At 49.4% G+C, this 12,191-nt stretch overlaps 1 protein-coding gene across 12 annotated transcripts in view; it reads right to left on the bottom strand.

The window, feature by feature from the left end:
* Positions 1 to 12,191, bottom strand: part of TRIO (trio Rho guanine nucleotide exchange factor) — a 363,061-nt gene that overhangs the window by 138,808 nt on the left and 212,062 nt on the right. For all 12 annotated transcript variants that reach the window (XR_015148618.1, XM_086361236.1, XM_086361240.1 and 9 more), the window contains 6 exons: positions 11,474 to 11,648; positions 5,376 to 5,571; positions 4,040 to 4,206; positions 2,029 to 2,148; positions 847 to 1,038; positions 294 to 443 (listed from right to left, as the gene is read on the bottom strand). Coding sequence is in view for 11 of the 12 variants with exons in the window: in XM_086361236.1 (XP_086217362.1) it covers positions 294 to 443; positions 847 to 1,038; positions 2,029 to 2,148; positions 4,040 to 4,206; positions 5,376 to 5,571; positions 11,474 to 11,648 (1,000 nt within the window). In the remaining variant the exon portion in view is untranslated. The remainder of the gene's footprint in view (positions 1 to 293; positions 444 to 846; positions 1,039 to 2,028; positions 2,149 to 4,039; positions 4,207 to 5,375; positions 5,572 to 11,473; positions 11,649 to 12,191) is intronic.

The raw sequence follows: 12,191 nt of genomic DNA, 5'->3' as shown, positions 1-12,191 counted from the left end.
TAGCCCGCCAGATTCCTCTGTCCATGGGATTCTCCAGGCAAGAATACTGGTGTGGGTAGCCATTCCCTTCTCCAGGTGATCTTCCCGACCCAGGGATCGAACCCAAGTCTCCTACATCGCAGGCGGATTTCTTACCGTATGAGCCACCAGGGTAGCAGGGTCACCCCATCACTCCCTACACTGCAGGCGTGCGGGGATGAAGGCTTCCAGGCACTCCCCAGGCTCAGGTGGACCCTCCTGGGCCTACAAACCCCGTGAGCAAGGGACCAGCACCCCGAAGGCCGACTCCGTACCTTCAGGAATGCTTCCTTCTGTTCGAGGTGCTTGCTGATCATGGGGGTGACGTGGTCCGTCTCAGAGTTGGGGCCCAGCTTGTCGGCCCCTCCGCACCAGTCCTCTTCCCTCTTGTACTCCTGCTCCAGGCTCTCCAGGACGCTGCAGACCTGAGGCGGGACAGGGGTGGGGCTTAGTGGGGCCTCCCGGCAGGGGGCGGAAGGGGCGGCCGGTCCTGGCCCGAGTACCGAGGTCATCGCTGGACGTGGGGATGCACACGGACTTTTCAGAACAAGGACAGACGAAAGGGGATTTTCCTGTCTCAATCTGCCCTGCTTCAGGACGTATATTTAAATAAGAGGAAAAGGGATGTCTCTTCTCAGATACTTTCCAACCTGTTATTCCTTGATACCTAAGGAATAATAATCCTAATAAGCAAAAATAATCCTAAATCTATGGGGCTGCTCTTCTCTGCTACGCTGGGACTTGACTGGTCCGGGAATGCCTGGCCAGGCAGGGACTGAGTCGCCCGAGGGAGCCGGGCCCGGGGGATGCGTGGGCAGGGGCCCCCACCTGCTCTGAGGTCTTGTAGAAGGCCACGGACGCGTTCACCAGCTTCAGCCGGTCTTCCATCTTGAGCATGAGCTGCTGCCAGTGTGAGGCGACCTTCTCGGCGCAGTCCCGGATCATGTCCATGTCGTAGTGATTGGCCTGCAGCATGGCCTCGGCCTTCTGCTGGACCTGCAGGGCGCTCTGGTGTGTCTTCTAAGGGGGAGGGGAGACAGGGAGGCTCTTCAGTTGGGGGGGTCACGCCACACACACACGGGGAAGGCTGCGGCTTCTTCAGGTCTGCTTGCTTTCATGGAAACAACTCCGGTTAACACGATTTCATTAGGACACTTGGAAAAACACGGCCGGCAGGTTAGTGAAAGGAGTCCTTATGCCGACCCACAACTGTTTGTGTTTGCCCAGTGAAGGATGAAATAAATGCCTTAGGAATTTTCCAGCATGGGTCTCGGCTGCAGGGTTTTCAACTTTTCAGAAATAGTAGGAAAAACCCTTAGCGGCCAATATTCTAAAAAAAAAAAAGCTGCTGAAATGTTCCGAGTGTATTGTGCCTATTGATCCTTCTCATAAGAGCAGCCAGAGGCAAATGAACGAGTGGAGAAAAAGGTGGCCTAAGTGAACGTTCTTTATTTCACTTGGACCTTATACTTGGGACAAGTCAGGTTTTCAAGAACTATTGATTTAAAAAAAAAAAAGAGAGAGACACAGTTAAAAAAAAAGCCAAGAATGAACCAACTGTGCTCTCTGGAGGTCCGTGCCAGACAACGGATCTATGAAAATCCATTGGATCTATGAAAATAACCCACCCCCAGCACACGCCCTGCTCTGTCAAGACTGGTTACACAGCAGTGGGCTGTGCCTCTGAGACCAGCAAAATGGATGGAACCTCAGCGAAGACCCCAGCTTGGGCGCCCTGGTGCCAAGGTGTTCCTGCCAGGGGCCTGCCAGCCACGGGACAGCAGGGGGTCGGCAAGAGGCACCCTTCAGCCTCCAGGACCCTTGTGGTGAGGTCACACTGGCGGCATGGGCACATCCAGCACTTGCTGGACTACCTGCTCCTGTGATACGCTAACTACAGGTTTGTAGGCATGGCTGTCTTGGGGCCCAGGGTCGGGGCCGCAGGACGGGGCCTAGCGGGCTGGCCCTGAGGCCGGAGGGGCCGGGCACCGAGGGCTCCAGGGTCCCTACCTCGATGGCGTGCTGGAACTGCTCGTGCTCCCTCTGCAGCTGCTCCGCCTCCTGCAGCGAGCTGGCTGCGATGAGCCCGGCGTTCAGCATGGACTCTCCATTGCGGATCCAGCCCAGCACCTAGAACACAACACAGGGGACTCCCAGCAGCGGCCCCTCCCAGGGCGTCGGGGCACGGTGCAGCGGTGACATGGCCCGAGGGCTGAGCGGTCAAGCGGCTCCTGTTGGCCACGGAGCACTGACTTCCTTGTGACCCTACCGGCAACTGCCTGCTTCCCTTCCGTGCGATCTGAGCGTTAAGTGCTGCATTTTGAAATTAATTCTGGGGCCTCCCTGGTGGCTCAGGGGTAAAGAATCTGCCTACCAGTGTAGGAGACACACGGGTTCCTTCCCTGGTCCGGGAAGATCCCACAAGCCTTGGAGCAACTAAGCCCGTGCACCACAATGACTGAGCCTGTGCTCTAGAGCCTGGGGGCGGCAACCACTGAGGCCAGCGTGTCCAACAGCCTGTGCTCCACGAGACAAGCCACTGCAATAAGAAGCCTGCACACCGCAGCTAGAGAGTAGCCTCCACTCGCCACAACTCGAGAAAAGCCCAGGCAGCAAGGAAGAACGGGGCACAACCAAAAATAAAAAAACAAAATTTTACACACACACGCACAAACATATATAAAACCTTAACTTTAAAAACTAAAAGTAAAATTAATTCTGTCATGTTTAGTTTCAAGTGAGAACTGAAAAAGGTTGAGCATCCAGAAGAGTGATCATTAGTCCATTGGTCAAAACAGACTGAGAATCACATGGTAGAAAACCTACTACTGCAAAGAACTTCCTGATAATAAAAAATACATGCATCTTTCACTCCTTTAGGGCATGAGGAACATGCAGAATAACCAAACTGCTTGATAAGCTCCTTGATCTCACTAACGTATCCTCCACATTAGCGTCAGTGCTGAGACAGCACAGGAACCAAAGGATGAACTCTGCTGTCCACTGAAAATCAGGACCACACCACCAGTTTCCATCACGGAACCAGAAGTCAGTTCTGACTGTGGAAGCCACGGGGAGTGTGGAAGGTCAATCAGGACAGTCGCTTATAGCAGAAATGGTTGGTTACCTACCCAATACCTACTTTCCTCATCGCTTTTATTCAGAAAAATCCCAACTTGGGGAAAAGAGCTTAAGATAAAGCCACTTCTCAGCTATGAAGACAGCTTGCTACAGGTATGATGTAATTTCAGCCACTGAGACCAAAGCAGGAGCTTTTGGGAGCATTTGGGGAACATGTTTCTTTACTGATTCAGGTGCTGCTGCTTTCTTGTTATGCTTTTCCCTTCCTGATGCCTGGAATGTGGAGGTGATGGCTGGGGCTACAACGGCCATTTGGCAGCCATTTGGCAACCACTAAGTCCCCTCTGATCAAACTTAACCTGTGTTTTTCTGTGCATCTACCAGAATCCTGGGAATCCATACTTCCATGGCTTCCCTGGCTCATGAGGTAAAGTGTCACGGACATGCTTAATACACACAGGCATGGAATCCCACGGGCACTGAGCTGAAACCAATCTGTTCCAGATGTTCATTTTTATTTTGCCATGCTATCTGGGAGGTGGCAGTATAGAGTTCTGACAAAACAAGAAGACCCCAGCCATAGAGAGCCTGTGGTCTGGGGCAGACTGATAATAGCTTATTTGGGGAGGGAAAAAAAAAATCATATATTTATTCAGCCCAGGAAGCACCATGTTCAGAGTTTCAGGCAAGAGATTACCAATGACAAAACAAGCGAAGTGGAGGTGACTCGTAAGTGATCGGCCTGCCGGGTGGCGAAGGCTTTTCTACTAGAGCAGTAAGCGCATGGCTGCCCGGGCACTGGCTGTTCCAGCTAGCTGCAGCTGCGTCAGGGGGTGTGCTCTACCCTTACATCAGGAGGGCTGTGATGTAGGGCCACCCTTTCCCAGTGCTCGCACACAGTCCCTGTGGGCCTGGCTCAGACCTCCGGCCGTTCCTTTACCTGCTTGACCTCGGCCTGCAGGTGGCGCAGCTGTACGCACTGCTCCAGGTGCTTCCGGTGCTGCTCAGCAGCGAGGTCCAGTTCCTGCTGCTTCTCGTGCAGAAACTCCAGGAGGTCCTGGACCCGCGTGGCCATGTCCACATCTCTGTCGCAAAGCAGCTCCACGCCTGTGGACGTTGAAGGGACGCCCTGAGTTCAACCAGCGCTTCAACCTGTTCTTAACGGGTGCATGATGCACACGCTACACCTGGAACCTGACCTACCTACCCGGCGGGGGCCAAGCCGTGACTGGGAAGGCTGAAGCCAGCAGAGGCGGTTTATGTGCACCTCCGAGCACACAAGTGTGTCTCAGAGGATGAGCGTGATGGGGTCCAAAGCCAAATTTAAGGAACAGCTAATCAAACCAACGCGGGAGATCTGGGTTGGAAAGATTCCCAGGAGGAGGGCATGGCAACCCACTCCAGTATTCTTGCCTGGAGAACCCCACGGACAGAGGAGCCTGGTGGGCTACAGTCCATGGGGCTGCAGAGCTGGACACGACTGAGCGACTAAGCACAATCAAACCAAACTCATTACCTATCTATCTGCTTTTCCTCCTATACTGATATCTGATCAAAGTGAGAAGTCCTTTATAAACGAGCGAACTTTGGCTTATTTTTGGTATCCACCGCATATCCGTTCAACTCTTGAGAAAGCACAGAATCTGACTTGGGTAACAGGAATAATGCAGTATGCAGTTGCTGCTAAATTTCTAACACTACAGTCCCCTCCACGGTTTTGAGCCTACAGTGACATCTGCTGGTAAAATGTAAACTAAGAAAAAAAAAACAAAGGACATGAAAATATTTTCTTGGGGTTTACTTTTCATTCATGGAGATAAAACAATAAATCATTTGTAAAACGAAACTTCATGCCGCTTGAAATAACATGAAAGAATATTAGGGGGAAGTACACTAGTCATAATGTTAAATGTGACCATATCATGTGGGTGAGGGCTTCCCTGGTGGCTCAGATGGTAAAGAAACTGCCTGCAATGTAGGAGACTGGGGTTCAGTCCCTGGGTTGGGAAGATCCTCTGGAGAAGGGAAAGGCTACCCACTCCAGTATTCTTGCCGGGAGAATCCCCATGGACAGAAGCAGCCTGGAGGGCTACAGTCCATAGTGTCGCAAAGAGTCGGACATGACTGAATGACTAACATCACTTTTACGTGGGTGAAAGCAAGTGCACGTTTCCATTCAGAGAGCAGGTGGAACACCTGAATCCCAGGGCGAGCGGCCCGCAGAGCCGTCGCCCTGAGAGGAGCCCCAGCCGACGCGGGCGGGCCATGCTGCTCACCGGAGGCCTGCACCTCGTTGACGTACTGCAGCAGGTCCTGCCCCTGGTGGATGACGTCGAAGGTCAGGTTGTTCATGGTCAGGGCCTTGTCCGCGTGGTGCTGCAGGCGCTGCTCCGCGATCGTGAGGTCCTCCGTGTCGAAGTCGTTCATCTGCTGAGAAAGCTCATCGTTCCAAGACTCCAGGTCTGAGATGATCTGACAAGGGAAATTATCTGCTTAGGACCAAGACGTGAAGAATGAAAGCCTGCTGTGACACCTCTCAGGGCCGAGTCAGGGAGGAAGAGATGGATGAGACTGCGTCAGAAGGACACAGAAGCCAGTGGATGGGGCTCCTGCTGGCCAAAGACAGGACAGTTAGACCCTAAAAAATGACCACAACTGAATCAAATTAACTGACTATAAAAAAGCCCATTAATTCCCAGTGACGTTAGACGAGAAGAGCTGAAACCCAAAAAGTTAACGAAAAACTCTTTGGTTCTGATTAAAAGGAATCAAGCTTTATCCTCAAAATTGGTTCTTAAAGGAGAAAACGAATTATTCAAGCACAAAATGATGAAGCAAAGTTCCTCTTTATGGTTAAATCTAGCTATTAGGTGTAGAAATAATAAAATTAGAAAACTTCTTTCTAACAAAAAATCCTAGTAAAACACCTATTCAGGTCAAGGTCATCAGCACCTAATGGACTATCAGAGAGAGGCTGATGGGGCACCTCCTGGGACTGCAGACTACCCGCAGCATCCCTGAAGAAGGGGGACCAGACAGGACACAGGCCGCCTTGTGGAAGAGCCAAGTGGGGTCAGCTGTGGAGCCTTGGGAACCAAAAGGAACCCGAATCTGATTGGGTCTTTCCATCTACCTTCTTTGGAGAAGGAAATGGCAACCCACTCTAGTATTCTTGTCCAGGAAATCCCATGGGCAGAGGAACCTGGTGGGCTACACAGGTCATGGGGTTGTAAGAGTCAGACATGAGTTCCGTGACTAAACTACCACCACCATCCACCTTGTAAGGTTACAGACAATGCCAAGGCAAGAAACACGGTTAAACAGCCTAGTAGAAATCAAGTAAAAAAGGCAAAATGTGGGACTTGGTTCTTTTGATACTTGTTACTTCAACGAGTCATCACACAGAAAAAAAGAGAAGGGCAGAGAGAGACACTTCCAGGTGAAAACATTAACCGCAAATGCAGGAGCAGACCCCACGTGCCTCCTCTCTGCAGCACTTGTAGAAAGCTGAACAGAGGCTGAGTGTTAGCAGGTAACAAAGAAACACTCTTAAACTGGCACGGTGCTTGGGATGTGGTTATGTAAGAAAATGGCCTACTTTTCAGAGGTACTTACAAAGTCTTTAGGAGTGAAACGCTACCGGCTGGTAGAGTTTTCCTCTAAAACATCACAGCACAGCAATATCTAAAGGATACTTGGTAAGATGGGCAAATTCATCGAATTCAGAGGATAAGCACTTGGAAAGCCGCTGTACTATTTTTGCTACTTTTATGCAGGTCTGAAAACTTACGTGATATACTTTTTAAAAATAATGACCAGAATTATAAAATCCAGAAAAGAGGAAAAACTTTCTTGTGAACAAATATTATCTTTACATTTCCCATGGATCCTAATTTCTTTTATCCGTAGAAGCGGTAGTGAAATTAATTTGAGAATGTGAGAGTTTACACAGAATTCAGCTGTGAGATGGGAAAGAATAAAAATCTTAAGGCTTCTCCAAATTCCTATTGCCCAAATCTTTCTGATTTCTTCTTTTATTATGGGATCTGCATAATATATGTGTATGTTACATTAATATATTCATTTATAAGTTAATTCATTTATTATATCTACTTGCAAATTAATAATTTTAAACAATGCCAAGTTAGACATAAACCGAGAAGTCACAAGGAAAATACTTTTTAAAAGAAAAAAATTACCATAACTTTAACCTTGATCTCTATTCTAAGGGAAATTTTCTTTCTTAATGTTTGTTTGCTTTCTGACCCTGAGGGAGAAGAATTAGGTGTGGTGATGAGTTACAGACTTAGCCACAGTGCCTCACACAGACAACGTCAGGCTCAGAAAACACTCAAGAAATGGACAATAAACAAAGATCAATGTGCTAAAAGCAGCAGGATTCAAAAACACTCACTGAGCACAAGGAAACCCTGGCGACGGCCAAGATCAAGGAGCATCGGGAAAAAAATTCCTGTCTCCACGTTTGGCATTACGGCTTGTTAATCACCATGCAAGTCAAGAAAATAAACCTGTGGCAAACACAAAGCTCAAGAAAGTGCAAGGCTTTTTTGAACAGGATTCTTTGAAGAAATAACTCAGATACCATTTTTTTTTTAAATGTATCCCTGAATTTTTAGACAGTCCTTTTCCTTCTAAATGTACAGAGAGCTATGGCTGTTTTCTGTGACTGTCACAGGATACTAGCATAAAGCTCTGGCTGTTCTTTTCATATCAACAGAACAGATTTTATTCGGGCGATCTGAAGACTGAAATCCCAATATTTTAAGCTATAGGAAACACTGCTTCACTTTTGAGAGATGGAAAGGTTATTTCAATTCAAATACAAGTGATACAGGGGATTTTTAAACACTGACCAGGTACCATGAATTTTAAACACTGACCAGGTACCATGATTTTTAAACACTGACTAGGTACCATGAATTTCTTCCATGAGACCACGCCATGCCTGCTATGGGCAGTCAGACGGGGCATTTTCCCAGACAAGAGAGGAAATCTCAGCAAAGCCTAATGTGCTCAGGTTTTCACATTTTCAGGATTACTCTAGAGAAACAGAAGGCTCTCAGGCTATGACATTTTAAAAGCTTTTAGACTTTCTTTTAGCTGGTCTGTGACTGAACTGTAGGCTTAATTTCTCAGCTTAGGAAAACACTTATCCCTGGCTGAGCATGCTGGCTTTGTTCGAGGCCATGCAGAACTCTGTGGCTATGGTAGGGGGGAAATGCATGCTTTTGGTTCCTGATTTACATTTTAGGTTTTTGGTTCCTGATCCACTACGAACAAAATTAGTGGAGGTGATGGAATTCCAGCTGAGCTATTTCAAATCCTGAAAGATAATGCTGTGAAAGTGCTGCACTCAATATGCCAGCAAATTTGGAAAACTCAGCACTCGCCACAGGACCAGAAAAGGTCAGTTTTCATTCCAATCCCAAAGAAGAGCAATGCCAAAGAAAGTTCAAACTATCATATAGTTGCACTCATCTCACATGCTAGCAAAATAATGCTCAAAATCCTCCAAGCTAGGCTTCAACAGTTCATGAACCGAGAACTTCCAGATATACAAGCTGGATTTAGAAAAGGCAGAGGAACCACAGATCAAATTGCCAAAGTCCACTGGTTCATAGAAAAACCAAGAGAATTCCAGAAAAATATCTACTTCTGCTTCACTGACTATGCTAAACCCTTTGACTGTGTGGATCACAATAAACTGTGGAAAATTCTTCAAGAAAGAGATGGGAATACCAGACCACCTGACCTGCCTCCTGAGAAATCTGTATGCAGGTCAAGAAGCAACAGTTAAAACTGGACATGGAACAACGGACTGGTTCCAAATTGGGAAAGGAGTACGTCAAGGCTGTATAGTGCCACCCTGCTTATTTAACTTATATGCAGAGTACATCATGCAAAATGTTGGGCTGGATGAAGCAAGCACAAGGTGGAATTAAGATTGCAGGGGAAAATATCAATAACCTCAGATATGCAGATTACACCACCCTTAGGGCAGAAAGCGAAGAGGAACTAAAGAGCCTCTTGATGAAGGTGAAAGAGGAGAGTGAAAATGTTGGCTTAACACTCAACATTCAAAAAATTAAGATCATGGCACCCGGTACCATCACTTCATGGCAAACAGATGTGGAAACAATGGAAACAGTGACAGACTTTATTTTCTTGGGTTCCAAAATCACTGCAGATGGTGACTGCAGCCATGAAATTAAAAGACGCTTGCTCCTTAGAAGAAAAGACAAACCTAGACAGCATATTAAAAAGCAGAGAAATTATTTTGCCAACAAAGGCCCATACAGTTAAAGCTATGGTTTTTCCAGCTGTCATGTATGGATATGAGAGTTGGACCATAGAAGGCTGAGTGCTGAAGAATTGATGCTTTTGAACTGTGGTGTTGGAGAAGACTCTTGAGAGTCCCTTGGACAGCAAGGAGATCAAATCAGTCAATATTAAAGGAAATCAATTCTGAATATTCAGTGGAAAGACTGACCCTGAAGCTCCAGTACTTTGGCCACCTGATGCTAAGGATTGACTAATTAGATAAGACCCTGAGGCTGGGAAAGACTGAAGGCAGGAGGAGAAGAGGGCAACAGAGGATGAGCTGGTTGGATGGCATCACTGACTCAATGGACATGAGTCTGAGCAAACTCCAGGAGATGGTGAGGGACAGGGCAATCTGGCCGTGCGAAGTCCATGGGGTCGCAAAGAATCAGACATGACTGAGCGACTAAACAACTACATTTTAAAACAGGAGTTTCATGAAAGAAGAAACACAATCAAAATAAAATTCTCCCTTTTGCAGCAGCATTAATACAAACAAAGCCAACTTTTTCTTGTTTTTCAAATACCAAAATATCCTGGAAGGAATACTTCAAATAGTGCTTCTCATTGCTTCTTTGTATTCCCTGACTGAAACTATTTAATAAGCAGCTACGTTTATAGGAGTAATTTCTGCGAAATGGAGGTGAGAGAGGAGGGCAGCTACGCAGGGTCTTCTGTTCATGCAGCATTGCTCCCTGACCCTGAGACCCCCCCAATGCTGCTCTCTGACCCCGAGACCCCCCAGTGCTGCTCCCTGACCCAGAGACCCCCAGTGCTGCACCCTGACCATGGCCATGGCTGGACACGATGAGCTGAGACCAGTGTGTCTCTTCTCTCCGTGGCTCCATGTGGATGGGAAAGTCAAGACCAAAGCCCTTGAGCAGGCTTGACCAGGCAACATGGGCAGAGTTTAACTCCTTGTCATCACCGGTTAACAGTTAAGAAGGCCTTTCTTTAATGTAATAAGAAGGCTGACAGAAGTTTAGATAAGCAGCCACGAAAGGAGGGGCCCACATACCAAACTGCCACTTGGGGCTGGGCTGAGGGACCCAGGACCACTTTAGGCAGAGGGTCTGCTCAGCTGAGGGAGCTCTGCGCCCGTCTTCTGCAGTATGCGGGGTCCGGACCCCCCTGCCCTCACAGCTCTGTCCTAAACGTAGGTCAAGTGACAAGACAGCCCGCTCTGCAGACTCTGGCCAGCGGGCATGGGCGACCTGGGATGCCTGGAGGTACCTGAATATGCAGCAGGCAGGCCCCTGCCAGCAGCTCATAAAGCCCTCAGGCTCCAGAAAGCCAGCCTCACCAGGGAGTTCTGGTTCCTTTCATCCTGTTTCACACACTTTCAGCGCCATCCAGCGATAATGACTTCTGCTTGAACTTCCTCAAGTTCAAAAACATAAAGTCTTGCCTGGCAGAAAATCAAGAAACAGCCTTTTCCTGATGAAGAAAAGAAACCTGTCCTTCTTTCTCCTAGTCACGTATAAGGTGCAATAGTCGATTTTTAGATAAGAATTACAGGCAGCCTGAGAACATTTCTGTGGGGGAAAAAAAAGGTGGGGTGGGGCAGGGGTGGGTAGGGTGTTTCCTGGGACATAAAACACCATTACTGCAGGCTCAGGGAGCACTCAGTCTCGGAGGGACAGGAAGAGGACAGGGTGGGAAGGACCATCGCTGCCCTGAGCCTCTGCCTCCAGGACGAGGGGACAGCTGTGCGGGGGCCTGGTCCAGGGTGACCAGCCTAGGGCACAAGGTAGCCCTCTCTGCAGAAGCCCTGCCTGGGCGCCACTCTCACAGCTCGCTCGCTTTGCTCTCTTTCTGTGTGGTGTCTGCCCGCTGCCCACCTGCCTCCCCCAGGGCCGAGCCCCGGATTCGGGGGCCGAGCTGGGGTGGGGGCCACTCTGTCCTTCCTCGTCCTCCTCCTGGTGCAGACAGAAAGGGGGACAGTGGGCGAGGGTGGGCCCTGGACGGAGTGGGCAGTGGGCGAGGGCGTGGCTCAGAGGGGGGCGGGGCTGGACGAGGGCAGGACACTCACATCGATGGCGTCCCGCTCGAAGATGCGCAGCTGCAGGAAGAGCTCCAGCTTGATCTTGCGCTCCTGGAAGAGCTCCTCCATCTGCGCCTGGGCCTCGTCCAGCTGCTGCAGCACCGTTTCGATGTGGCTGATGGAGCTGTTGTGCGGCGTCTTGTTGCTGGAGATGGCTGAGTCCCTGCGAGGAGGCAGGGGTGCAAACAGGAATTGGAAGGGAAGCCCCTGTCGGTGCTGGGGGGCTGGGCCGGGGGAAGGAGCCGGCAGGAAGCGGGGCTGCAGCTCTCAGAAAAGAAGCCGCCCCTCCAGCCCAACCACCCCGGGCTTCCCCGGGGCCCAGGACACGCTGAGGAACACCTCCCGCTCCTCCTCACAGCCCATCTCAGAAGCAGGCGGCCAGCCACCACACAAGTCATCCCAGGGAGCTTCAGCTTCAGCCCCCTTCCTCATTAAGTGGAGAAGAAAGAATTCCTATTTGCTACAGAGGACAAAATGGCTGCATGGCGTCCCCGACTCAATGGACATGAATTTGAGCAAATGCCGGGAGATGGTGAAGGACAAGGAGGCCTGGCGTGCTGCAGTCCATGGGGTGGCAAAGAGTCGGACACAACTGAGCGACTGACTGAGCGACTGACCAATAACAATTCACTACAAAGAGCAGCGCCAGGTCGGCTGTGAGTGTTTCCGTGTGAAGCAGCTCACTGAGCCTTTATCACGGAAGGAC

The sequence above is a fragment of the Bos grunniens genome, chromosome 20, assembly GCF_055505025.1.
Source record: "Bos grunniens cultivar Pamir isolate PY7600 chromosome 20, Bosgru_T2T1.0, whole genome shotgun sequence".
Lineage (NCBI taxonomy): Eukaryota > Metazoa > Chordata > Mammalia > Artiodactyla > Bovidae > Bos > Bos grunniens.
Note: the sequence above shows the minus strand (reverse complement) of the source record. Positions and strands in the feature narration are given on the sequence as shown.